Genomic DNA, 27695 nt, shown 5'->3' with positions numbered 1-27695 from the left:
GCTAAGTTAGTTTAACTCAGATTAAGTAGTGTGTAAGCCTAGGGACCGATGACCTCAGCAGTTCGGTCCCATAGGAACTTATCACAAATTTCCAATTTCCAATAATCATAAAAATCATAGCCAATTTCTGTGCATAGTCTTCTTGGATTCCACGTCTAGGTTTTCATACCCAGCCACTAAGATTTTCCGCTGCATCTCTATAAAGAATCAATATTTCTGAAAACGGGAAGAAGACATTTCTAGATAAATGCCTAGAGAATATGCCGTTGAAAATTAGGCAGTTTGCTGAGGTTATTTATTTACCTTAACAACGGATTTTGGGGCTACAAGCAGGGTAAATTTGAGTCTCTGTATCGCAGAACCAGATGCAGTTATCAGGGAATCCTTCACGTTTGTTCGAAATCGGGATCTTATAAATATATCGTAAAAATTTCAGTCATATTTTTGGAATCCGTGGCTCGGTTTTGGTGCCCAAAAACAAGGTTTTTATGGTTTCGTCAGGCACCGCCCATGAACTCCAATGGTGCCTCTTTAAGCTCCTGAAGGGGTACCGTAGACCACACTAATGTCAAAACAGCCAACCGATTTGCTTTATTTGCCTCTACCGAGGGAAGTATCTGGCGTTCCAACGTTGTCCCTGTGATGTAGGGTAGGTACAGTAAGACGATACTTCTCTTCGATGTACAAATGGTTCCTAGCCCAACAGTTATTCAAAACGCTTTACCCTACCTTTCTATCACCAATAGAACCCGAGGTATGTGCTCTGGAAGAATACTGTTTTTAAGCCTGGCGTTTTGGTACTGTTTATTCAGTAAGTAAAACTAATTTTCATTTGCTCAAGGGATACGTGCAGTACGTGCAGTACATAATTCGCCGATGGCTCCCAATTGGTTGGAGAAAAACAGATAAAACGAATATACTGTGCAGTTGAACTGAACAGACTAGCCCGTGGCAAGTACACTTTGATCTGTACGGCATTTGAGTGCTTGCGGTAAAAATTACTTGGAATCCTGTTGTATTTGTGCTATTGATTCCCTGTCACTGCCTTTGGGAAGAGCAAAGTCTGTCACTTGGTCTTCTCAGGATGATCGTAGCTGAATCAGGTTGTGACACGTCGTTGTTCTGAAAATAACAGACGCACAAAAACGCCAAGTCTGTAACAATACGACCTTACACGATGTGCTTGAAATCCTCAAATGCAGCCGCCAGCCAAGCAATTTTGACACTGAACGCACAGTCCGTACCTATGCGAGACTATAGGAGGTTTTTTGACTTGACGGGCGAAACAGTATAAGATGTATATTCTCAAAAATATGAGAGAGAAATTCACGAACTTCGCACCAAAACTCGCAAAGAAGGTGGGAATTACGGCATTTACAGTGAACAGTTACTTACTGTGGTGGGGTAGGATGCGGTTCAGTATTCTGTGGGTATTGTTCTGTTCCGTCCATGACAGTGAGTGGCAACACGGAAAACCATTGTCACTGTCACTGAACAATGCATCCGAACGTAATCCTTTTGATTTAGCTAACTCTTTTGTTGCACCATAACTCGCACATACACCTCAATAGACTTATTAGGTCTGTTTCATCTGCTTGGTACAGTTTCGGTAAAAAAAAGAAGGACCCTCGATGGTAACAGAACCGATCTACGATACTAACATGACTGTGTATCGTACCGTGACATGCAGCTTGCTAATATTCTGTCACGGGTTAGCATTGCTTGCTACCTGCTTAACTCACGAAGCCACCTCCGTATTGTGTGTGTGTGTGTGTGTGTGTGTTTGTGTTTTTGTGCGTATGGGTGTGCGTGTATGTTCCTATTTGTGTGTGTGTGTGTGTGTTTGTACGTATCACCGTGCGTGCATTTGCCTGTTTGTGTTTTCGCGCGCCATGTGAAATTCATCTCTAACTGTACTCATATGGACGGAACAAATTAAAACAACGTTTGCTCGTTTCTGAAGCACACTGCATTTGTGAATTGAAATATGGTGTGCTGGCAGACTATAGTACCATATTCTGTCTTCTTTTAGATAGGGTCAGCCTGGAGACATACAAACAGTCGTATATGTCAGTACCTGCGTAAGATGAAATATGTAGGTGGCCGCTGCTCTTTCGCCATGTGTGAATAACTCAACAAAGCATAGTCTAGGTGTATTACGACCTACTGCTTCTTTCCATTCCCAGCAAGTAAAGTCTCTCGTGTGCGTGTATAATGGTACAAATGTTTATTTGTTTGTTTAAGGGGCTGGACATTATGGCTACACTGCTTTTAGGCGACAGAATAAGACCACAAAACTGGCTACTCAGAGATTTGACACAATGTACAAGCGGACTGTCAGAGATTTTTATGCATGAGAAACAGTACGCGAATGGTTTAAATGACTTTCAATGGCGTGGTAACTAAGGTAATTTAGCAATGTCCTGAGAAATTACATAAAGTCGTCTCGAATTGACAAAACAATAAATAAATACATAAATAAAATAAAAAATAAAAACTATTATCGGTTGAGGATGATGGGACATCCGTAAGTTATGGTATACTTCGTGAGAACTATCTCATGAACTTTTCTGTTTGAGACTGACCATTGAAAGCTGAAGATGTACCGCTGTTTTGTTATTGTTTGTTTTGATGTGCGTTTAGTCAAGGCAGATGGAGGATTAATTTATTAGTAACACAATCCGGACGATCAGTATTATTCATTTAAGTAACATAAGTGCAGTACATTCTGGTATCACTTTATTTTACGTATTCACCATTAGGAGATACAATTCTCCATTCTATACTTCTTGTCGTTTCATTTACTTCTACATTTTTCCATCACAATTTGGTCCTTATGTGGGGAAATCAACTCACAACACTGACAGCATCAAATAAGTCTTTTTATAGTTGTTGTCTATGATTTTTCTTACAGTTATTTCAGTTGGTCGAAAGAGTTTGTCATAAAGAGAACATTATTGACTTCATATTTTAACTTACTTAGATGATTTACCATATAGATTAACAACGTACCTCACGCAGGGAACAGTTTATAAGATAAAAAACTCATTGCATACGTAATACAAACTTAGTAGCGATAGTGACACAGGAGCTCTTAAGGTAATGCGTAAATAGATGATCAAATCGACCCGCACTTAATGGTTACGTTGAAACGACAGAGCCGGCTGAGGTGGCCGAGAGGTTCTGAACGCTACAGTCGGGAGCCGCGCGACCGCTACGGTCGCAGGTTCGAATCCTGCCTCGAACATGGGTGTGTGTGATGTCCTTAGGTTAGTTAGGTTTAAGTAGTTCTAAGTTCTAGGGGACTGATGACCTTAGAACTTAAGTCACATAGTGCTAAAAGTCATTTGAACCATTTTTGAAACGACAGAATGCTTTCAAGAGTGCGTTCCTTGTGTATAAAACATACACGTGTATTAACTGAGAAGAATGAAGTAGTTGTTGAAACTTACGGCTTCCTGTGTCAGCGGCCTCGGAGCAGGATGCACCCAACAAGAGCAGTAGCAGGAGAAGACGATCGGCGCTGCAGAGGTCAGTCATTTCATGAAACACCTGAAACAGGACGTAACATGTAAACTTATAGGTCATGTTTATAACAAAGAAATCTGAAGAATAGATTACTAAAGTGAACCACTGTCGACAGAAATTTAATTTTTGTTTTAAAGGAACGTATTCTTGGTCACGATCTGATGAAGACGCACTGAATTCATTAGATATCGAAGTTACGTAACTCCAGACCAGAGTCGGTTCGGATGGAAACTGTTCTTTAGCGAATTTATAGATGTGTTTGGAGAAGCTGCCCTCAGTTACTTGCTGACGACGGAAGTAAAGTTAGGATCGGTAGAAAATTCGTTGGTTCTTCGAAAGGGTGTCTCTGCAGTCGTTCTCGGGTCGATGAAAACAAAAATACTTGGAACGATGGCTTCGTATAAGTTTGCTACAAAAAAGAAAGGAAGTGTTTCTACACCTGCAGCTCCTTTATACGGGCTCGCAGCAGTGTGGTGGCTTTCCGCCGCGCAGTTGGGTTAGCAGTTCCGTAACCTCACAAATCGCTACCGCCGTCTGCTAAGGCAGCGAGTTACACCCCCTCACGCAGTTCTTCCGTTCACGGCTGTCGATCCTGCCGTGTGACAGGATACTTCATTGCTACGGTCACTTACTACCGGTGCGGAGCAGTAGCTGCCCCTAGCGAGGTTGCTGCCGACCAGGTCTTACCAACCTTTGTCCGTCCGACGCACCGTCCATTTCGGTTGCTGCTCCGCGCCCGTGCCGTGAGAAACTGGCCACGTGCAATGCACCGGAGGCTGGGGCTTTCGCGTCGCAGCAAGACACCCGTGCCATGCCGTCTTTACGCCTGGCACGCAGTCGCCGCGGATGTAATGTATTCGCGTCGCGCTCCTATGCGGACTATAAATTGCATTCGCACCCCGAGTGAGTGACTGATTCACATTTTGAACCGGAAAACGCTTGTGATGCTCCAGCCACGTCCGGACCCGTCCTTTGTGTGTTTGTAACTTCGCGTGTTGCTTAGTTCAATAAAGTAAGGAACCTTATTATACGGTGTTATTTACTTGGATAAAGTAAGGAACATTCGAACGCGGGCCTTCTACACTACTGGCCATTAAAATTGCTACACCACTAAGATGACGTGCTACAGACGCGAAATTTAACAGACAGGAAATAGATGCTGTAATATCAAATGATTAGCTTTTCAGAGCATTCACACAAGATTGGCGCCGGTGACATGACCTACAACGTGCTGACATGAGGAAAGTTTCCAACCGGTTTCGCATACACAAACAGCAGTCTACCGGCGTTGCCTGGTGAAACGTTGTTGTGATACCTCGTGTAAGGAGGAGGAATGCGTACCATCACGTTTCCGACTTTGATAAAGGTCGGATTGTAGCCTATCGCGATTGAGGTTTATCGTATCGCGACATTGCTGCTCGCGTTGGTCGAGATCCAGTGACTGTTGGCAGAATATGGAATCGGTGGGTTCAGGAGGGTAATACGAAACGCCGTGCTGGATCCCAACGGCCTCGTGTCACTAGCAGTCGAGATGAGAGGCATCTTATCGGCGTGGCTGTAACGGATCGTGCAGCCACGTCTCGATGCCTGAGTCAACGGATGTGGACGTTTGCAAGACAACAACCATCTGCACGAACAGTTCGACACCGTCTGCAGCAGCAAGGTCTATTGGCTCGAAGACCATGACTGCGGTTACTCTTGCCGCTGCATCACAGACAGGAGCGCCTGCGATGGTGTAGTCAATGACGAACCTGGGTGCACGAATGGCGAAACGTCATTTTTTCGGATGAATCCAGGCTCTGTTTACAGCATCATGATGGTTGCATCCGTGTTTGGCTACATCGCGGTGAACGCACATTGGAAGCGTGTATTCGGCATCGCCATACTGTAATATCTCCGGGCGTGATTGTATGGGGTGCCATTGGTTACACATCTCGGTCACCTCTTGTTCGCATTGACGGCACTTTGAACAGTGGACTTTACATTTCAGATGTGTTACGACCTGTGGCTCTATCCTTCGTTCTATCCCTACGAAACTCTACATTTCAGGAGGATAATGCACGACCGCATGTTGCAGAACCTGTAAGGGCCTTTCTGGATATAGAAACTGTTCGACTGCTGCCCTGGCCAGCACATTCTCCATATCTCTCAATAACTGAAAACGTCTGATCAATGGTGGCCGAGCAACTGGCACGTTACAATACGCCAGTCACTACTCTTGATGAACTGTGGTATCGTGTTGAAGCTGCATGGGCAGCTGTACATGTACACGCCATCCAAGCTCTTTTTGACTCTATGCCCAGGCGTATCAAGGCCGTTATTACCGCCAAAGGAGGTTGTTCTGGGTACGGGTTTCTCAGGATCTATGCACCAAAATTGCGTGAAAATGTAATCACATGTCAGTTCTAGTATAATATATTTGTCCTATGAATACCCGTTTATCATATGCATTTCTTCTTGGTGCAGCAATTTTAGAATGAAGGCTTTCACGACCGGGTGACATGGCTGTTGATATACTTTCCGGGATGTGAGGTCGTGGTCCAAGAACTTTTTCTGCTCCTTACGTTTCACCTGAACCACGCCCCCCTTTCTCACAATATATAAGTCGCTATCAGACACCCGACCAGTCAGCCGGCAAGACTCAGCGGAGCAGCGCCTCTGAGGAAGTCCAGCGCAGTCCTGTACGAAACGTAAGGAGCAGAAAAAGTTCTTGGACCACGACCTCACATCCCGGAAAGTATATCAACAGCCGTAGCAATTTTAATGGTCAGTAGTGCAGTCTGGCGCCTATTTAAACTATCACTCTGGGAAGAGGGGCATTGTCCGCCGTAGGGGAGGAATTCTCGCATGGCCACCGTCGACGTCAGAACTCGTTGTGAGGATGTGCACAGTTTTGGTGACAAATTTTCCCACTGGGGTTCTGCGGTGGCATTGTTATAATCATTCCATTAGCGCGAATTGTGGGAGCCGCTTGTCGACTGGAGGCGATTATTGGCGAAGCAGCGATGGCGTCGAGAAGGGAAGGAAGGGAAGGGAAGGTTTTTGGTGGCAAATCGTCGGAGGTTCGCCAGAGAAGACATTTTTGTATCTTCGACGGGCGCCAGCCATGTTTCTACACCCAGCTTTATGCAGGGGCTCACTGCTTCTGGGGTCTTAGCAGTTGTGTGCCTTCGAGCAGACTCGGCATTTCTCGTTGAGCTGTACAATGGTGAGCATGTCTGCAACCCGTGCATATCAGAGATGTTCTCTTTGAGCAGCTTAGTCTTCACTGCAGCTAGTCCATCTGACATCCAGCACTTGTACACTCCTGGAAATTGAAATAAGAACACCGTGAATTCATTGTCCCAGGAAGGGGAAACTTTATTGACCCATTCCTGGGGTCAGATACATCACATGATCACACTGACAGAACCACAGGCACATAGACACAGGCAACAGAGCATGCACAATGTCGGCAGTAGTACAGTGTATATCCACCTTTCGCAGCAATGCAGGCTGCTATTCTCCCATGGAGACGATCGTAGAGATGCTGGATGTAGTCCTGTGGAACGGCTTGCCATGCCATTTCCACCTGGCGCCTCAGTTGGACCAGCGTTCGTGCTGGACGTGCAGACCGCGTGAGACGACGCTTCATCCAGTCCCAAACATGCTCAATGGGGGACAGATCGGGAGATCTTGCTGGCCAGGGTAGTTGACTTACACCTTCTGGAGCACGTTGGGTGGCACGGGATACATGCGGACGTGCATTGTCCTGTTGGAACAGCAAGTTCCCTTGCCGGTCTAGGAATGGTAGAACGATGGGTTCGATGACGGTTTGGATGTACCGTGCACTATTCAGTGTCCCCTCGACGATCACCAGAGGTGTACGGCCAGTGTAGGAGATCGCTGCCCACACCATGATGCCGGGTGTTGGCCCTGTGTGCCTCGGTCGTATGCAGTCCTGATTGTGGCGCTCACCTGCACGGCGTCAAACACGCATACAACCATCATTGGCACCAAGGCAGAAGCGACTCTTATCGCTGAAGACGACACGTCTCCATTCGTCCCTCCACTCACGCCTGTCGCGATACCACTGGAGGTGGGCTGCACGATGTTGGGGCGTGAGCGGAAGACGGCCTAATGGTGTGCGGGAACGTAGCCCAGCTTCATGGAGACGGTTGCGAATGGTCCTCGCCGATACCCCAGGATCAACAGTGTCCCTAATTTGCTGGGAAGTGGCGGTGTGGTCCCCTACGGCACTGCGTAGGATCCTACGGTCTTGGCGTGCATCCGTGCGTCGCTGCGGTCCGGTCCCAGGTCGACGGGCACGTGCACCTTCCGCCGACCACTGGCGACAACATCGATGTACTGTGGAGACCTCAGGCTCCACGTGTTGAGCAATTCGGCGGTACGTCCACCCGGCCTCCCGCATGCCCACTATACGCCCTCGCTCAAAGTCCGTCAACTGCACATACGGTTCACGTCCACGCTGTCGCGGCATGCTACCAGTGTTAAAGACTGCGATGGAGCTCCTTATGCCACGGCAAACTGGCTGACACTGACGGCGGCGGTGCACAAATGCTGCGCAGCTAGCGCCATTCGACGGCCAACACCGCGGTTCCTGGTGTGTCCGCTGTGCCGTCCGTGTGATCATTGCTTGTACAGCCCTCTCGCAGTATCCGGAGCAAGTATGGTGGGTCTGACACACCGGTGTCAATGTGTTCTTTTTTCCATTTCCAGGAGTGTATTTCAGCCAATCTGTGTCGTATTGAACCTTCAGCTATAGTTTCACAATATCTGCCAATTAACATACCATATATCAGTTGAGATAGCGATGGTTGCGGTTATTGTGTGGGACGCGTCGAGTTAACCTGCGCACCCCATTCTCCTTTAATAACTTTGCCAACCGTCAGTGTCATCCGTAACCGTAAATTTGTTTCGTGTTTGTTATTTATTTTTGATGTTCTTTTTCAGTGTATTCTCATGTTTTATATAATAATAAACTGCCTGAGGAAGTAGCTTCTGCCGGCCAGAGTGGCCGAGCGGTTCTAGGCGCTACAATCCTGAACCGCGCGACCGCTACGGTCGCAGGTTCGATGCCTGCCTCGGGCATGGATGTGTGTGTTGTCTTTAGGTTAGTTAGGTTTAAGTAGTTCGAAGTTCTAGGGAACTGATGACCTCAGAAATTGTCTCATAGTGCTCAGAGCCATTTGAACCATTTTTGAAGTAGCTTTTCCTTCCTGGTTATTTATCAGTTCAGTAATTTTCTTTTAAGTTGAGAATGCGTTAAGAGGGTAGGATTCTTCTGTTAAAATACCCAACATAAGGGTACTGCTGGGGGCAACAGTTCGATTATTAGTTTTGCTTAGTCATTTGCGTGAACATTGTCAGTAGTGAGCCTTAAGGGTGGTTCCGACGTAGGCAGAAAAAGCCGGGTAAGGTAGACCAGACGATTTGCAAAACACAGTTGCTGTTTTGTAATGAAGTCGATACTTTACAACTTGGCAAAGCTAAGTCTTGCCTGAGCGAAATCGGCTCCATTGTCATACTCAGCAAACCAAATACCTCAGCAAACCGAATACCTCAGTGTTCCTACAAATTGGTAAACCGTCTTGTGTTGGAATCACATAAACAACAAGTAAATTATTAATTAGAAATGCTGGACATAGCTATGTCTTTTAACATGAATGCAGTTCTGCCATTGGCTAGAGTAACATTAGGCTTTATCAAGTTCGTTTGATATAACGCAAACAACTTTTTTTGTGCATATGAATAGATGTGTTTCTTGCAGACTATGATCATAGTGTAGAAACATTCTTACATTTTTTCCTCTGTATTTTTACTTTTGGGGAAGATCAGTCAAAACCCTTTTGTGATCGGATACTTTTGTTGAAAAAAGAGCAGTTTCCTCAATTTATTTTTCTCCAGCTTCAGGCGTTTCACAGTAACTAGAAATTTAACGGTATTGGTATACTAATGAAAGTCTCTTTCGAAAGATGTTACTGGTTTACTTGCGACCCTGTTGATCGTTTTATTGGATACATGACATATGTAATCGCAGAAGGAAATAACTTTAGATCGCCAACTTAAGAAATATGTCACATACCTACTCATTTACACTACAATAAGGTTTACCATGAAGATAACAATGCTTAGGTTTTAAGTATCAAAGTAACCTATCTGTAACAAATATAAATGCTGCTTAGATAACCATTCGTTTTCTCTAAGATATAATAAGTTTATTGTGTCACTTACAAAATTAAGTTCTTGTGGTATGACACGTCTCGAAACTGACAAATTAATTTGTATCAAAAATGACAATTTTACAGCATTCGCCTCCTCCCCTGCGGACGCCCATGCTACCATCCCAATCTCCACCCGACTCAACTCAACAGCTTCAACTCTTTCTGTAATATGATGGTTCTCTACCACATCTACATCTACATTTATACTCCGCAAGCCACCCAACGGTGTGTGGCGGAGGGCGCTTTACGTGCCACACCCTTTCCTGTTCCAGTCGCGTATGGTTCGCGGGAAGAACGACTGTCTGAAAGCCTCCGTGAACGCTCTAATCTCTCTAATTTTACATTCGGGATCTCCTCGGGAGGTATAAGTAGGGGGAAGCAATATATTCGATACTTCATCCAGAAACGCAACCTCTCGAAACCTGGCGAGCAAGCTACACCACGATGCAGAGCGCCTCTCTTGCAGAGTCTGCCACTTGAGTTTATTAAACATCTCCGTAAAGCTATCACGTTACCAAATAACCCTGTGACGAAACTCGCCGCACTTTTTTGGATCTTCTCTATCTCCTCCGTCAACCCGATCTGGTACGGATCCCACACTGATGAGCAATACTCAAGTATAGGTCGAACGAGTGTTTTGTAAGCCACCTCCTTTGTTGATGGACTACATTTTCTAAGGACTCTCCCAATGAATCTCAACCTGGTACCCGCCTTACCAACAATTAATTTCATATGATCATTCCACTTCAAATCGTTCCGCACGCATACTCCCAGGTATTTTACAGAAGTAACTGCTACTAGTGTTTGTTCCGCTATCATATTATCATATAATAAAGGATCCTTCTTCCTATGTATTCGCAATACATTACATTTGTCTATGTCAGTTGGCACTCCCTGCACCAAGTGCCTATCCGCTGCGGATCTTCCTGCATTTTGCTACAATTTTCTAATGCTGCAACTTCTCTGTATACTCCAGCATCATCCTCGAAAAGCCGCATGGAACTTCCGATACTATCTACTAGGTCATTTATATATATTGTGAAAAGCAATGGTCCCACAACACTCCTCTGTGGCACGCCAGAGGTTACTTTAACGTCTGTATACATCTCTCCATTGATAACAACATGCTGTATTCTGTTTGCTAAAAACTCTTCAATCCAGCCACACAGCTGGTCTGATATTCCGTAGGCTCTTACTTTGTTTATCAGGCGACAGTGCGGAACTGTATCGAACTCCTTCCAGAAGTCAAGGAAAATAGCATCTACCTCGGAGCCTGTATCTAATACTTTCTGGGTCTCATGAACAAGTAAAGCGAGTTGGGTCTCACACGATCGCTGTTTCCGGAATCCATGTTGATTCCTACAGACTAGATTCTGGGTTTCCAAAAACGACATGATACTCGAGCAAAAAACATGTTCTAAAATTCTACAACAGATCGACGTCAGAGATATAGGTCTATAGTTTTGTGCATCTGCTCAACGACCCTTCTCGAAGACTGGGACTACCTGTGCTCTTTTCTAATCATTTGGAAACTTCCGTTCCTCTAGAGACTTGCGGTACACGGCTGTTAGAAGGGGGGCAAGTTCTTTCGCGTACTCTGTGTAGAATCGAATTGGTATCCCGTCTGGTCCAGTGGACTTTCCTCTGTTGAATGATTCCAGTTGCTTTTCTATTCCTTGGACACTTATTACGATGTCAGCCATTTTTTCGTTTGTGCGAGGATTTAGAGAAAGAACTGCAGTGCGGTCTTCCTCTGTGAAACAGCTTTGGAAAAAGGTGTTTAGTATTTCAGCTTTACGCGTGTCATCCTCTGTTTCAATGCCATCATCATCCCGGAGTGTCTGGATATGCTGTTTCGAGCCACTTATTGATTTAACGTAAGACCAGAACTTCCTAGGATTTTCTGTCAAGTCGGTACATAGAATTTTACTTTCGAATTCACTGAACACTTCACGCATAGCCCTCCTTACGCTAACTTTGACATCGTTTAGCTTCTGTTTGTCTGAGAGGTTTTGGCTGCGTTTAAACTTGGAGTGAAGCTCTCTTTGCTTTCGCAGTAGTTTCCTAACTTCGTTGTTGTACCACGGTGGGTTTTTCCCGTCCCTCCCAGTTTTACTCGGCACGTAGCTGTTTAAAACGCAATTTACGATTACCTTGAACTTTTTCCATAAACACTCAACATTGTCAGTGTCAGAACAGAAATTTTCGTTTTGATCTGTTACTCTTGCTAAACAGATAAACCTTCCGCCCTTTTTTTATGTTCCTATTAACTTCCATATTTAGGGATGCTGCAACGGCCTTATGATCATTGATTCCCTTTTCTGCATATACAGAGTCGAAAAGTTCGGGTCTATTTGTTATCAGTAGGTCCAAGATGTTATCTCCACGAGTCGGTTCTCTGATTAATTGCTCGAGGTAATTTTCGGATAGTGCACTCAGTATAATGTCACTCGATGCTCTGTCCCTACCACCCGTCCTAAACATCTGAGTGTCCCAGTCTATATCTGGTAAATTGAAATCTATACCTAAGACTATAACATGTTGAGAAAATTTATGTGAAATGTATTCCAAATTTTCTCTCAGTTGTTCTGCCACTAATGCTGCTGAGTCGGGAGGTCGGTAAAAGGAGCCAATTGTTAACCTAGCTCGGTTGTTGAGTGTAACCTCCACCCATAATAATTCACAGGAACTATCCACTTCTACTTCACTACAGGATAAAGTACTACTAACAGCGACGAACACTCCACCACCGGTTGCATGCAATTTATCCTTTCTAAACACCGTCTGTGCCTTTGTAAAAATTTCGGCAGAATTTATCTCTGGCTTCAGCCAGCTTTCTGTACCTATAACGATTTCAGCTTCGGTGCTTTCTATCAGCGCTTGAAGTTCCGGTACTTTACCAATGCAGCTTCGACAGTTTACAATTACAATACCGATTGCTACCCGTGTAGCCGCTTGTTGCGTGTAGTGGACTCCTGACCTATCCAGCGGAACCCGAAACCCCACCACCCTATGGCGCAAGTCGAGGAATCTGCGGCCCACACGGTCGCAGAACCGTCTCAGCCTCTGATTCAGACCCTCCACTCGGCTCTGTACCAAAGGTCCGCAGTCAGTCCTGTCGACGATGCTGCAGATGGTGAGCTCTGCTTTCATCCTTCTAGTGAGACTGGCAGTCTTCACCAAATCAGATAGCCGCCGGAAGCCAGAGAGTATTTCCTCCGATCCATAGCGACACACATCATTGGTGCTAACATGAGCGACCACCTGCAGATGGGTGCACTCTATACCCTTCATGGCATCCGGAACGACCCTTTCCACATCTGGAATGACTCCCCCCCGGTATGCACACGGAGTGCACATTGGTTTTCTTCCCCTCTCTTGCTGACATATCCCTAAGGGGCCCCATTACGTGCCTGACGTTGGAGCTCCCAACTGCCGGATCTTGCAGACTGAGGGGCAACCTCTGGAACAGGACAAGCAGCCACGTCAGGCCGAAGATCAGTATCAGCCTGAGACAGAGCCTGAAACCGTTTCGTTAGACAAACTGGAGAGGCCTTCCGTTCAGCCATCCGGAATGTCTTTCGCCCCTTGCCACACCTCAAGACGACCTCCCACTCTACCACAGGTGAGGGATCAGCCTCAATGCGGGTAGTATCCCGGGCAACCACAGTCGTAATCGGATCGGGGGATGCGTGGGACGAGCTGGCCGTCCCTGACAAACCCCCATCCGGACCCCCACAGTGATTCCCACTGGCAACAGCCTCAAACTGTGTGACCGAAGCCACCACTGCCTGAAGCTGGGAGCGAAGGGCAGCCAACTCAGCCTGCATCCGAACACAACAGTTGCAGTCCCTATCCATGCTAAAAACTATTGTGCAAAGAGCGTCTGAACTAATCTACAGAGAGTTCAAACAAATCGACACAAAATTTAAATGGTTATTAAAATACAAGATTGCCTAGTAAATGCAGTAATGCTGCTACTTGCGCACTGCTGACACACTGCTCGGCGGCGGAAGGAGACTACGCGATTTTACACTATTCAGGTACTAAAACGCGATTCTACAACTCTCAAATACTATAATACGCCCCAAATCTATGAATTAAACAATGCAAGTACCAAAAACACGCAAAGAAATTAAGAATTAAACTATGTAACAAATGAGTGAGCTAGGAGTATACGACTTGCTGCTGCAGCTGCTTATCCAACGGCGGCAGGGAGCACATTCAATGTTGAAAATCAAAGTTGTGTACCCCTGTTAGCCTCAAAACCGCCCCTCAAACATTCTCCTTACCAACTTCAGCTTGAATAGTGACATCATTAACCTACTCTGCTCATCTAATGTTTGCTCTGCGTAGCTCCTAAGCTAAGCTTCTCCGAACACCTGTATTCCGTCTATCACATACACATATTACATCCTACTCTTACTATATCCCTCTGCATACAACATCTTTTCCAATATTTACCACATTCAAATTCCTTATCTGCAGTAACTGCGAGTTCCCACCAACCAGAAAGCAGAAGAGCCCATATTAGTAATATCACGCCACTGGCAGCGATGGCTGTTTTAGCTTTGTAAATATAGTTTTTATATTTCTTTTATTTGTAAATCAAAGGCTGAAGAGCGACCATCTATGAGGAATGTAAATAACAAGTATAATAATTATGAAGTATTCAATTCCACTAGATCGGAGCGACGCTGCTTAGTTTCTAGTAGCTCGCTGTATCAGTTGCTGTCGCCTGGGCTCCAATCTTTCGGTTGTGCTCATAGATAGAGGAGTTGCTCATTGCATGAAGCAGATCAGCAACGATGATTGGATTTTGTCACGACGAACTGGCTACTCTCATCGACTTTGTATCGTGTGTATTCTTTATATTGTGTCAATAAAATTTTCTTCGTAAGTTTTTTTACAGGTGAAGAGTTCTTCCCCTGTTCTACATAAGTGATAATTTATTCATACTACAGCATCGAAACTGTTGTTCATTGACAAAACTATAAATAGTTCACTAATTAATTATTACTCTTGTACACAGAGAGGTGGGTACGACGCCAGAAATGCACGCTTGAACACAATGCTCATAACAGGAAGACGTGGTGCCGAAGCCGTAATTGATGGACTGTGGAGCAATGGAAGAAAGTCATTTGGTCGGATGAGTCTTTTTTCACACTCTTTCCAAGCTCTGGCGGAGCTTACGTCCGAAGAGTGAATTGTGGTAGGTGTACGGTGATGAACAGGGCAGCGATATTGTGGTATTCCATGGACGCCATGGTTAATCTGCAACGTCGCATTATTGGATAGAATTATGTGACCATTTTGGCTGATAAGATATATCCCATGGTACAATGTTAGCTCCCGTGGTGAAGCTGTGTTTCAAGACGAGAGAGCCGTTGTTCACACAGCTCGCATCGTCTAGGACTGCTTTTGTGATCACGAGGATGAACTGTCGCATCTGTTCTGACCACCACACCCGCCAGATATCAATATTATTGAGCCTTCGTGGTCTACTTTGGAAAGAACGACATGTGAGCGCAATCCAATTTCATTACCGTTACCTGATCTTGTCAGTAGTTCACAGAAAGAACGGTATAAGATTCCCTTGAAAACTGTGTACAACTTGTATTTATCCTTTCTGAGATGCCTGGGAGCTGCTTTGAATGACACCGTTCTCCTACGCCGTATTAGGTATAGTAGTGAATTTGTGGTGTTTCCGTATATTTGTACACCTCATTTTGACTCTTCATTGCTAAGACACTTGTCATAGTGTGGAACAATGACTTTTATACTCTCGACACAGAAATCTGTCACTTGCAATGGAACTTAAGACAGTTTATTTCATTTTGTCATTGTTATGAAAGTACCAATGGCATAATAGTTTTCGCTGTTACTGGAACAACAGCATCGGGAAATTGCTGACTCACTTTTGATGTTGGTAGTTTCCTGCTTCGTCAGCTTTCTTAATTAAACTTCTGAACTCAGCGATGCAGCATATTTGCTATAACTCCATAAACGTGATGTATATGAAAGTGGGTATAAGTTGCAAGCGTGTTCCATGTGCTCAGTGAGTCGATCAATGACCGTCTCACACAAGGGGATTTTTCGATTGTGCTGATCTCAATAAAAACCTATCTCAGCTGGTTACAGTTTCTAAATAGACGATGATGGAGTATGTTACAAGCAAAAATAAAATTCTTTGCTCGAGGCACGTGCAAAGTGACAACCGCAGCTGCAATATAAAAAGAATTTTGTAATGGAACGTAATACCGAGATTAACTATCACGTTTAATAGCCCATGAGAAGAGAGATCACGACAGAATATCAGCAAAGTTTCCATGAGAGAAAATAAAGGGACGAAGATCTGTTGTAGTTTTCCTGAATGTGCATCCACCGTTTTCCAGGAATATTTAGAGAAATTCCAAATGTATGTTGGTACAGATATCACATACATTAGTTAAAAGTAATATAATGTCTTTTAACACGTCTTCATCAAACAAATGGTTTAGGGTTTCACTACTTGTTTTAGGAGATGGTGTCTTTATCCTCTTTAATAGATTACCCATCCTGAGAAAGCAAATATTTATTAATGTACCTAAGAACAGCTTAAGGGCTCCCTTTGTCTGCTTCAGACACTTTCAGACAGCCCGAGCCAGTATCCCTCCACACAAACCAGTATCCTCTCACACTTTAAAGAATGAAATTGCCATGTATAAAACAGTTTCAAACGTCTGACTGCTTGCCAAATGAGTGAATGTATTTGACATAAACCACATGAAAGCTTTATGATTGTAGACACTGTAAATTTCCACGCATCTCAATGTACCGACCTGCCGCCGTGTCATCCTCTGTCCATAGGCGTCACTGGATCTGGATGTGGATGGGCATCTGATCAGCAGACTGCTCTCCCTGCCGTATGTCAGTTTCCGAGACCGGAGCCGCTACTTCTCAGTCAAGCAGCTCCTCAGTGTGCCTCACAAGGGCTGAGTGCACACTGCTTGCCAACAGCTCTCGGCAGACCGGATGGTCAACGATCCAAGTGTTAGCCCGCCCGACAGTCCTTAACTTCGGTGATCTGACGGGAACCAGTGTTACCACTTCGGCATCGCCGTTGACTCGAATGAGAACTAAGCATTTTAAATTTTCAAATTCTGTCAGTAATTATATCAAATCCTCGAAATAATTTTTTTGCCCCTTAGATACGCAACCTACAGCTGAAGGAAGATGGCTGGGTAAGCGTTTCAGCAGTCTCCTCATGTGCACGCATCAGCGTCGTATGAAAATGATTGCAGATTAATCACTTTTCTCAGAGTTCAGCGTCCACTGACATGAGGTTATTCGGAGATTACGTACGTGGCCATAATCAACGCTCATAATTAAAGAAGTCTCATAAGTAAAGAAGTTAAGCACACTTCGCGAAAACCAATCGAGGATTAGGAGAAATACGGAAAATTTAAGTTGTCCACACTTATAATTGGGAAGCGACAGTTCAAAAAATTAGCCAAGCAGTATCAGATGAGGCTAATTGTAACCCCTAACTTGTTGTCAATGGCATAATGCTTTAATTGAACTTATTAAGGAAAATTTTGTCATAAATGAAGAGTGTGGAAGTTAATATGTAGGACACACTATGTCTGGCTTGTCATAAGTACCTACTAAGCCAAGATACTTTTAATTTTAGTAGATACCGAGGTAGCAAAATGGTTTTTGACTTTAGCACAGGAGACGACGAACAAATATAATATGGAGTACATTTGACGACGACATGTGCTCTAAAGATCGAAGATAATTATGACCACCTGCTTAATAACGTGCTCACCCACATTTGGAATGCACTACAGCAGCGATTTTGCGTGGTATGGTTTCATCAAGTCCTTTGTAGGTTTCAGGAGGTATGTGGTACCACATTTCTATGCTTGGGTCATTAATTCCCGCTGGCGCCGAACTGGCGCCAGATATTGCCGGAGATGAATTCCATCGGGAAGGTCAGAGGAATTTTGTGGCCAAGAGATCAACTTTAATTCTCTAGCAAGCTTATGGCCTTGTGATGCTGCGAGTTATTCCGCGGGAAAATGTCATTGGCGTTAGGGAAGGCATTAGCATGGATGGAAGCAGGTGCTCCGCAATAATGTTCACTTAGTCCACAGCTGTCATGGTGCCTCCGACTACAGCCAGAGATGCTACAGAATCCGAGGAAAATGTTTTCCGCAGCACAATACGGCCCTGCCTTGCCTGCGTCAGAGAAGCGGTGCATATTTCGAGCACACGGTCTCTTGGCTGACTGCCTGTCAGGGCACGGCCATCTACCTGGTGTAATAAGAAACACGATTCATCCCACTAGGCGACACGTTTCCATAAATACACAGTCCAATCCAAATGAACCTTTGCCCACAGCAACCTTAACTGACGATGTCGTTGGGACAACACAAAAACACATAGCTGTCGTTTTGCGGAGTTTCATATTCAGTAACGTAGGCTGAATGGTGGTCTTGCAGAGCGGGCAACCCTCCGTCCTGCACGTTCAGTGACGAAGCGTAGGCTTCCAGCACCTTGTCGCTACTCATGTTTCACCGTCCTTCAACCACTTTCCTTAAATGCACGATCAGCTTCACCGTGTCCCAGCTGTTCGTACCCAGATGCCTTGCCATAACAATTTGCTCTTTGTGATGGTCGCTTTCGTCAGTGACTTTCCCAATTTGTGGATCTATCGTCCCATACAGTGATTTCTCATTCGCGAGCTCGCAACGCCGCCAGGCCCACCTACCCTCATGTTTATAAATTAAGGATAATTGCAGAATGTGGTGCCACACAACGTGGCACTACACAAAACTGGCGCTAATAACATAGGCACATAGGGAACACACACGACACAGATATGTAAGTCCGCGGTATTGTTGATAAGTTGAGAAAACCGTCCCGAAACACATGTGCTACAAAAGCCATTGTTTCCTGCGCATGCACCCCGATATCAATGTGGGATATGATCACCATGCACACTTACACAGGCCGCACAACACATTGGCATACTCTGGATCAGGATGTCGAGCAGCTGCTGGGGTACAGCCTCCCATTCTTGCACCAGTGCCTGTCGGAGCTCCTGAAGAGTCGTAGGGGTTTGAAGACGTGCAGCGATACGTCGACCGAGAGCATTCCAGACTTGCTCGATGGGGTTTAGTTCTGGAGAACAGTCAGTCCACCCCATTCACCTGATATCTTCTGTTTCAAGGTACTCCTCCACGATGGCAACTCGGTGGGGCCGTGCGTTACCATCCATCAGGAGGAAGGTGGGACTCACTGCACCCCTGAGAAGGCGGACATACTGGTGCAAAATGACTTCCCGATACACCTGACCTGTTACAGTTCCTCTGTCCAAGGGATGCAGGGGTGTACGTGCACAAATCATAATCCCATCCCAGACCATCTAACCACGTCCTCCATGCAGGTCCCTTTCGAGGACAATAAGGGGTTGGTATCTGGTTCCTGGTTCACGCCAGATGAAAACCCGGTGAGACCATACCTGGCCTCGTCCGTGAACATAACCTGGGACCAGTGTTCCACTGACCATGTACTGTGTTGTTGACACTAGGCTTTAAGAGCTCTCCTGTAACCAGGGGTCAGGTGAATGCACCTTGCAGGTCTCTGGGCGAACAAACCGTGTCTGTTCAGTCGTCTGGAGACAGCTGTTCCAGTGGCTGCGCTAAGGTCCCGAGTAAGGCTACCTGCAGAACTCCGTGGCCGTCTGCGGGAACTGATGGTGAGATATCGGTCTTCTTGTGGTGTTGTACACTGTGGACGTTCCGTACACTAACGCCTGGACACATTTACTGTCTGCTGGAATCGTTGCCATAATCTTGAGATCACACTTTGTGGCAAACGGAGGGGCCGTGCTACGACCTGCTGTGTTTGACCAGCCTCCAGTCGCCGTAGTATTCCACCCCTCATAACGTCATCAACATGTTTTCTTTGAGCCATTTTCAACACACAGTCACCATCAGCACCTCTGAAAACGTCTGCCCCCTTACTCGCTGCACCGTACTCTGACATGCACCAACACACCACTGCCTATGTCGACTGCTGTCAGCGCCACCGTGCGACGACCGCAGATCAGATGCACCGCATGGTCATACCCCGAGGTGACTTAAACCCGCAAACCGCCCACCAGACTTTTGTTTCACCATGTATCAGCATTATCCTTAATTTATGAACATGAGTGTAGAATTACAACAGTCAAAGTAATGAACGTAACTGCAAACAAGAGGCGAAAAAATATTAAAACTGTATTTTAACTCCGCGATTTTAACTTAAAATGACATCTAGCACATTTTTAACGCAATATATTTCACCATTTTATGCCAATAATTTACTGAATTCCCTCAAGCGTTTAATCAACAGAGTGGCCTAGGAATGCAATTCAGCGTCTTCGTCGAGTGGAGACATGATTGCGATAATTATCAACACTTCATTTCCAGACATAAACGCATTTATATTTTTAGATTACCGGTTTCAACCATATGGAACAGGTGCCTCCACGTCAATGTGCAGTACAAGAGGCATATCCTAGTTGAGGGCCATTCATTGTCATTCAAAATATTTCCAAGCTACAACACTCTTCACCCCGACGTTGTTCTGCCATTTTACTGTGCACGTCACACAGATACCACCTTCGTGACGTTTCTCACGAAGAAGTGAGTCTCGTCTTTAAAAGTCCAATGACTTAGCCGTACTTTGGCGGGTCCTGGTGTTGTTGTTTGTGGATTTTCTCGGCCCTTGCGCATCTGCACCAATTTCTAGAAAACTCTCATAGACTAGTGGATTCATAACTTTTGGCAGGATCAGAAGAGTTAGTCACATTTTTGGGATGTGTTCACTGCTTCTCAAAAATCGATTTAAACATATCTTCAGCAGAAGCATCTTTATTAACATTCTGTTTGTCATGTACCAATATCGGAACTGCCATTTGCTTCTAGTCATTTTTCTGAATCTGTGGTGCCTACTACAGTGGACTGGTGTGTATTACAGGCTGCAAAAGAATAGTTTTTTCTTGCCTCAATCGCAGTATTTTGGGATAAGGAGATTACAAAGTTTCTTCTATGAGCCAACCAACTGTTCCCGCAACCCATTACATTACATATTTACAGTGAGTTATTGAAATGAACAGATACATGTAAATTTAGTCACTCATGCCACGAGCGTTGCAACACCGCGGAAGGTAACGTTCCATTGGTCTAAACTTCATAGTGCAAACAAGCCTGTTATCACTTGAAGCTTGCCTGTTTCGGGTGCCGTAAGTGACACCCTTTACACAAGGTAATCTAGTCATTTTTGCAACAGGTATTGCAGCGTTTGGCCTTGGCGTAATCGTACAGTGGTGAATAACATTACCCGGAGGCACAATTTAATTTTATTGTAATTCATTAGGTTCCTAGAAAACGTCCGAGTCATAGCTATTTTGTCATATGACTTAATAATCCATATAAGACCGATAGGAAAAGTTAGATACATGAGATACTGATATGAAATAAGAAAAAGTTGCAGTAATACATGTAATAAGTGGTATGCTACACTACTCCAAAGAACAGTTCTGTAGAATATGAGGGGTATGGCAAAAGTAGTTTATGCAGATGCCTAATTCTGTCTCCTCGTGTGACCTCGTGACAATTTTAATACCTCTACAGAGGTACATTGTTGACTATAGATTTAGTGTTCTATGAACATTGTAAATCTACTATTAAATGTTCACCAGTTCCCAACTCCTTCAACAGGGGCCTGCGCTTGTATCATTACACGAGATACATACAGAGTGTTAAAGGTACGGGCAGATACGAGGCGTATTCGAAAGTAAGGTCAGATTAGGTACGAAATGGAAACCACTGTGAAAATCCGATGGAACTTTGCACAGATGTGTTGGGGAGTGTCTTTAGTGTGCCTGTCGATTGCTTCAGGGCCTCTGTTTTCAGTTCAGAGAGCACAGTGATTACGTGGAAATGCCCAAAAGAATAGTGTCTCCCACCAAGTATGTGGATCTGTTGAGAGATTACGCCTGAAGCTATGCAGTCTACATAACATATATGTCATGCGTTTCTTTCTTCAAGACAATTTTCACCCACATTCTGCAGGGGCAATGAACACGTCTCTGCAGCCTTTTCAATGGAAAGTGTTTGATCACCCACAATACAGTCCTTAATTGACTCCCCCCAATGTTCCTCTCTGCTCACACGAACCGCGGGCTACGAAGACAACATGATGGCACAAACAACCGAAGGCAGCCCAGTGTAAGGAATTGGTGGCAAGCACAGGCGGCTGCTTCCTGTGACGAGGGTGCTGGAAGGATTGTACAACACCACGACAAATGTCCTCAGTCGGAGCGGCTTCGATTTAGAGAGGTAGCTGGAAGGTGTGGTTCACTGCTGCGAATAAAAAAATTTTGATTTTCACAGTGGTTTTCATTTCGCGACTGATCAGAACTTACTTTCCGAACAGCCCTCGTATTTATATTGATAACTCTGGACAGTCTACTGAAGAACATTACCTTAGTATTTAATTCGTTTGCAGACTAATAATTATAGCAATTACAATTAGCATATTTTAAAGTTGGTTGGTACCTCCAAGTACGCTGAGCACAAGCAAGGTAGTAAATTACGTGATATGATTGTGGGAAGACCATTAGACACAGAGAAAAAAACAAACACCCTGCAGCAGGTGCATATTAAATTTCCAGTGATGGCAGTATCTGTACATATACCCCCAACATCCTCTATATATCACTGAACAGCTACAGTCACATATTCGTAGTTACAGACTGCCTGTATAACGACATCCAGTAGCAAAAGAAAAAAAAAATGTTTCAATAGTTCATGTTTCAAATTTTAAAAATTTGAAATACTGTCGTAATTTACTAACTAAGGGATAAAATCTTATGTTAAGGATTTATCCAAGATCTAAATTAGAAACTCTATTTACGTCTTGAGGTGGTGTAACTCACTGCGGGCAAACGATGACGTTTTAATTTTTTACTTCTTTGCTCCAAACTCTATTCACAATACATGTTACAAGCAGTATCTTTATGTACCAGAAAATGAACCTGACAACTTGTATCCTCGAACGACACATAGTTCAGGACACGTGACGTCATAAATATTGATATTTGTGAAAAACTAACTTTTCTAATAATGGAGCGCAAATCGCCGAGACTATACTCACTAAGTGCTTGATAATGAGAGCACTTAGCGACTTCCCACAAACTTTGTATGTAATTTGAAGCTGTTTTGTATATGGGAGTTCGAATGTTTAAAGATTCGGAGTTGGCGGGAGGGGGAGGGGCTAAACGTTTCTGTAGACTCTGTATGTCTTAAATATTCGTAAAGGCGCTCACCTCTATCCAACAGTTATGATCAGCTGGTTATGTAAGCAAAGCGCTCATTAGAGGACTTAGTCCTCATTCATGATGAACGTTTACTGTATCAAAAAACTTGGAATAAACACATTATCTGGCCATGGATGAACAAGGACACAGAGGAGCAGATTTAGCTTTGGCCAGATCTGTGCCTAATTCCAACTACCATCGGCGAATGACTACCTCATCACCACCGTTACATTCGCAAGGTCTACTGGAACGCATTAACGTGCGTTTTAGAAGTCAGTTTTTACATTGTTACATTGGTATATTGTTGTGAATGATTTAACACGCTGACTACAAATTTTTTTAAAGCTCTTAATGTCTGGTTATTTCAACTAATGTTGCAGTCAGGAGCAGCAATAGGAAAGGAATACTTCCCTGCGTTTCATTTTCCAAAAAGGGGAGGGACACGACTTACAGGGTTAGCCATATGTACCATCGGCGCTTCACATCATGACGCACAAAAATTGAAGACATATAAAGAAATGACACATAGCAGTGGACAGAGCATTTCTCCAAGTTTGTAACTCACACTACAGGTGCACGACATGGGATTCGCTTGTGATGTGAGAAACGCCAATACGTGCATGCTATCAGTTGACACAACGTGTCAGGGAAAGCGCGACGGCAGTCCGCTTTGCAAATCTGATAATTGGGTTGCCTATCTGCAGGCGCCAACTAATGCGATGCGACAACACGGAAACGAGACTGACAAACGTGAGGGCAGCGCAATCTACAGGCTCATCTGTAACTATAGAAATGCTGCAAAATATTCGCAGGCAGCCATTTACCAGTGGGACATTGATATACAGAAGATTCCCACTGGTATCTCATAACCTGTCGTGGGACTATGGTAGTCATCGGGTAGGTATACTTTCTCTATGTGAGGCAAATATCATTCTCCTCTGCACAAGGCTTTGGCGCATGTTCTTGCACTAAGAACTGCCACGGTAGTATCCTAATTCTGGGTTCATACATTTACGAACTTCTGTAGCCGCTTCAGCTACTGCTGTTTGCTTGATTTCCGAACCCAAAAGTCAGTGCATATTAACAGGCGTAGTTGACAATATCGTCTATTGTGCTTCTTGAAGTTTTCTCGGCGGGTCGAATATTTCGGCCGTGCACTAGGGAAATAAATGTAATATCTACGGCCTTTATACAGTATGTGGGCAATATTTATTCAAAAATTGCAAGAATAAAGAAGCATAAAGTGGATGTGATCTTCCTTCCACCGGACAAGATGGCAGCTCATCTTGTATATGCGTAGAATGATCTGCTCTTATGATAGGCGGTTATGTATCAAATTCCTTATGGCTGTGGTGAATGGTACATAGGACAAACAATACGCAGTGTACAAGAAGTCCGCAACTCGTCGTCCAGTGGTTAGCGTTGCCGTCTCTCTGCCTCTGGATCACTGGGTCCGGGTTCGATTCCCGGCCAGGGCGGGGATTTTCTCCGCTCGATGACTGAGTGCTTGTGTTGTCCTCATCATCCCATCATCATTCGGAAGTGCCTAGATGGGAAATGGAAAGATTTGGAACTTGTACGGTCGCTGACGACCAAGATGTTGAGCGCCCCACAAACCAACATCATCATAATCATCAGTGTACAAGAACGCTTCATTGCACGCCTGCGACAATACCGCTTCCTAAAGCTCAATAAATCTACAGTGGCTAAACACTTGGTTTCCACTGGCCATTTCGTGGATTAGGGGAAAGTTAAGACACTGGCCACAGCCTCATACTACTGGTATTGAGTGATCGTAGAAGCTGTTTATATACAATTAGCAGACAGCCTGCTCATCCAGGATGAGGGTTTCCAGTTAGACAAATCACGGAAACCCCTCATTCACGTCTGCTCTCTCAAAGGAAAAATTGTTCTAAGCCTTCACTGGCATCCGTAATAATCAACCACGTATTGTGTATTTGCTCATTCTGCAATTGCTTTGTTTCACTCTTAGACGCATAAAATGTATGACTGACGCTCTTGTTACCTCTAATGCATGCACGTTTGCTCAGCAGCATTTTGTAAAGCGATTACAAAGTCTTGAGAATGGCTAAAAGCTTGTCAGCAGAAATATCGGAACAAGAACTAATAATATCCCGGATTCACCCTGAAAAAAAAAAAAGATGAAATGTCTTTCAATACCTGAACTATCTTCAGGTTACAGGCTACTACGAGTCTTGCGGTTCATGTAGTGCCAACCTCGATTCTCTGAATTTCAGCGAACCCGACGCTGGCCTTTATTATCAGCTGTATTTTAGTGAGTAAATTTAATACGCCTCGGCGGCCATACCTTGAGCTGAAAACTATTTAATTCATTTTTCTATGGCATTTATCTTGTTGATTTAATCAGCTGTAGCCACACCTTCGCACCTGATAGATTTCGACGACCCGGTTTTTGCAGTGTCTTAGATATTCGTAAAAATCGAATATAATTATTGTCCATCTTGAAACTGGTTTTCCAGTATTTCAAGATAAATTAGTTCCTTGCTATATTTTTACATAAACTACCAGGTATCAGCATGTATGATAAAAATGCAAGGGCAGTCTCATCATTGCAACGGAAAACGTTCTACGGGTGGCCTACCATTAAAGGAAGCACGGAAAGCAAGGAAGTCAAGCAAGTGTTTTTGCCATCTGCACATTTTCCATTCTTCACAAGTGTCAGAATGAATAATTTTTTGTTCTTTTTTATACAATAAGCCACATATGTTACCTTTAAGGATCTAGTGGTTTCTGGCTCCAAACGCAACATGTGCAAAGCAAACATTTATTGCAATTACTAGCTGTTAATAGGCACGACATCATCGTCCAAATACAACACTAGTTATTTAGCTAATGAAATGTCGGGATTAATATCCCGGAAATGATTGGAAGTCTATAAACCAGTCTGTGGTTGGACATTAATGAAGAAATTACTAACTTGACGAGTTAAAATTCTACGGCAAGACCCATTTCTAAAGCTAAGAGATTTGTGGCTTCCGAGAGCGACTGAAGCAACAGGTGGCAGTTCTCAGCGGGCAGTGAAGTTCGAGGTTCAATTGTAGCTAGTTTTCCCAAACCAATTGGAGCCCTCGCCATATCATAAAATCAGAAATAACTAGTTCCGCAATAGCGTCGTCTTAATAGTGTTGGATTAGAAATGTCATCACACCCACCAAGTTGCATTAATGGAATCGTCGAAGTAGTTCAGAGGCATGTAGCTAGATTTATTAACGGCAGATCTAGTCAACAAGAGAGTATTACGGAAATGATTGGTGAAGCCAAACTGGCTTCCTTGGAGGGAAGAAGATGTTCTTTTCGCAAAACTGTTGAGAAAATTTAGAGAACCGGCACTTGCAGCGTACAGCAAAACGGATCAACTGCCGCCAGTGCACATTTCGCTTAAGACCTTCTAAGACAAGATAAGAGAGATTAGAGGTTTTACGGAGGCATATAACAGTCGCTTTTCTCTCGCTCTACTTGCGAATGGAGGAAAGGGAATGGCCAGCAGTGGTACAAGGTATCCTCCACCATGCACCGTATAGTGGTTTACGCGGTATGTACTTACGTGTAGATATGGAATACGCTCGCTTCGAATAGACTCATAACATTTCAAGAGCGTAAGTATTTTGGTGTGGCTGACTGGTCTGACATGTGTGTCCACGCTAGTCTGTCCCGTACAAGCTTTATCATCTCTCTGTAACTACTGAAACCTACGTGCATTTTAACTTGCTCATTGTAGCACCCACCACACATTCTACTATCACCAAACTAACAATTTCGTGATGGCTCCGGTTGTGTACTATCAACCAACCACTTCTTTTAGTTAAGTTATGCCATTAACTTGATTCTTCGTAATTCGATTCAGCAGCTCTTCAGTAGTTATCCTTTTTATCTACCCAAACTTAAGTATTCTCCCACTTCTGTAGCATCCGTTTCGTAAAGCTCCTCTTCTTCTCTCGACTGTTTAACGTCAACACTCCATACAATCTTCAGAACAGACTACCCAAAGCGTAAATTTATATTCGATGTTAACAAATTTCTCGTATTCAGAAACACTTTCTTGCCATTGGCAATCTACAGTTTATGTCCTTCCTGCTTTGTTCACCGACAGATTTTTGCTGCCCCAATAGCAAATATTACTCACTATCTTTCATGTCTCATTTCATGATGTGATTCCATTAGTATTTTGGATGTGGCAGTGATCGTCTGTCTCACTGACCACACACATTTCCGATTGCTTAAGCTCCTTAACCAAGACGGATAGATAAAAAACGCATCATGATCCGATCTTTGGATCACGAGATATTGAAACAAATTTTAATTAAGCTCTGGAATCTGAATTAACTGCGTCGGGAGCGCTCGCTATCTTGGAAGTCACTGTGGGGAGGGGAGGTGTGGCTGGTGAGGTGCTAAAGGGTTGGCACACGGACCTGGGATGTTCTGTAGTCTTGGCACATTGATCTGACGACAAAGAACGCAGTCTGCAGGAGCAGACACACTTTGCAGGTGGACCTGTCCCTGGGTCTGCAGTCACGGAAAAGAAAAATAGTCCATCCAAATAATGTGTT

At 44.2% G+C, this 27695-nt stretch overlaps 1 protein-coding gene across 1 annotated transcript in view; it reads right to left on the bottom strand.

Annotated features, from left to right (window-relative positions):
- Window positions 1–27695, bottom strand: part of LOC126330497 (G-protein coupled receptor GRL101-like) — a 643973-nt gene that overhangs the window by 595770 nt on the left and 20508 nt on the right. The window contains exon 2 of the mRNA XM_049996361.1: window positions 3453–3552. Coding sequence (XP_049852318.1) covers window positions 3453–3540 — 88 coding nt within the window. The 5' untranslated portion in view covers window positions 3541–3552. The remainder of the gene's footprint in view (window positions 1–3452; window positions 3553–27695) is intronic.

This window comes from Schistocerca gregaria, chromosome 2 (assembly GCF_023897955.1).
Source record: "Schistocerca gregaria isolate iqSchGreg1 chromosome 2, iqSchGreg1.2, whole genome shotgun sequence".
NCBI lineage: Eukaryota > Metazoa > Arthropoda > Insecta > Orthoptera > Acrididae > Schistocerca > Schistocerca gregaria.
This window is presented reverse-complemented; position numbering and strand designations above follow the sequence as displayed.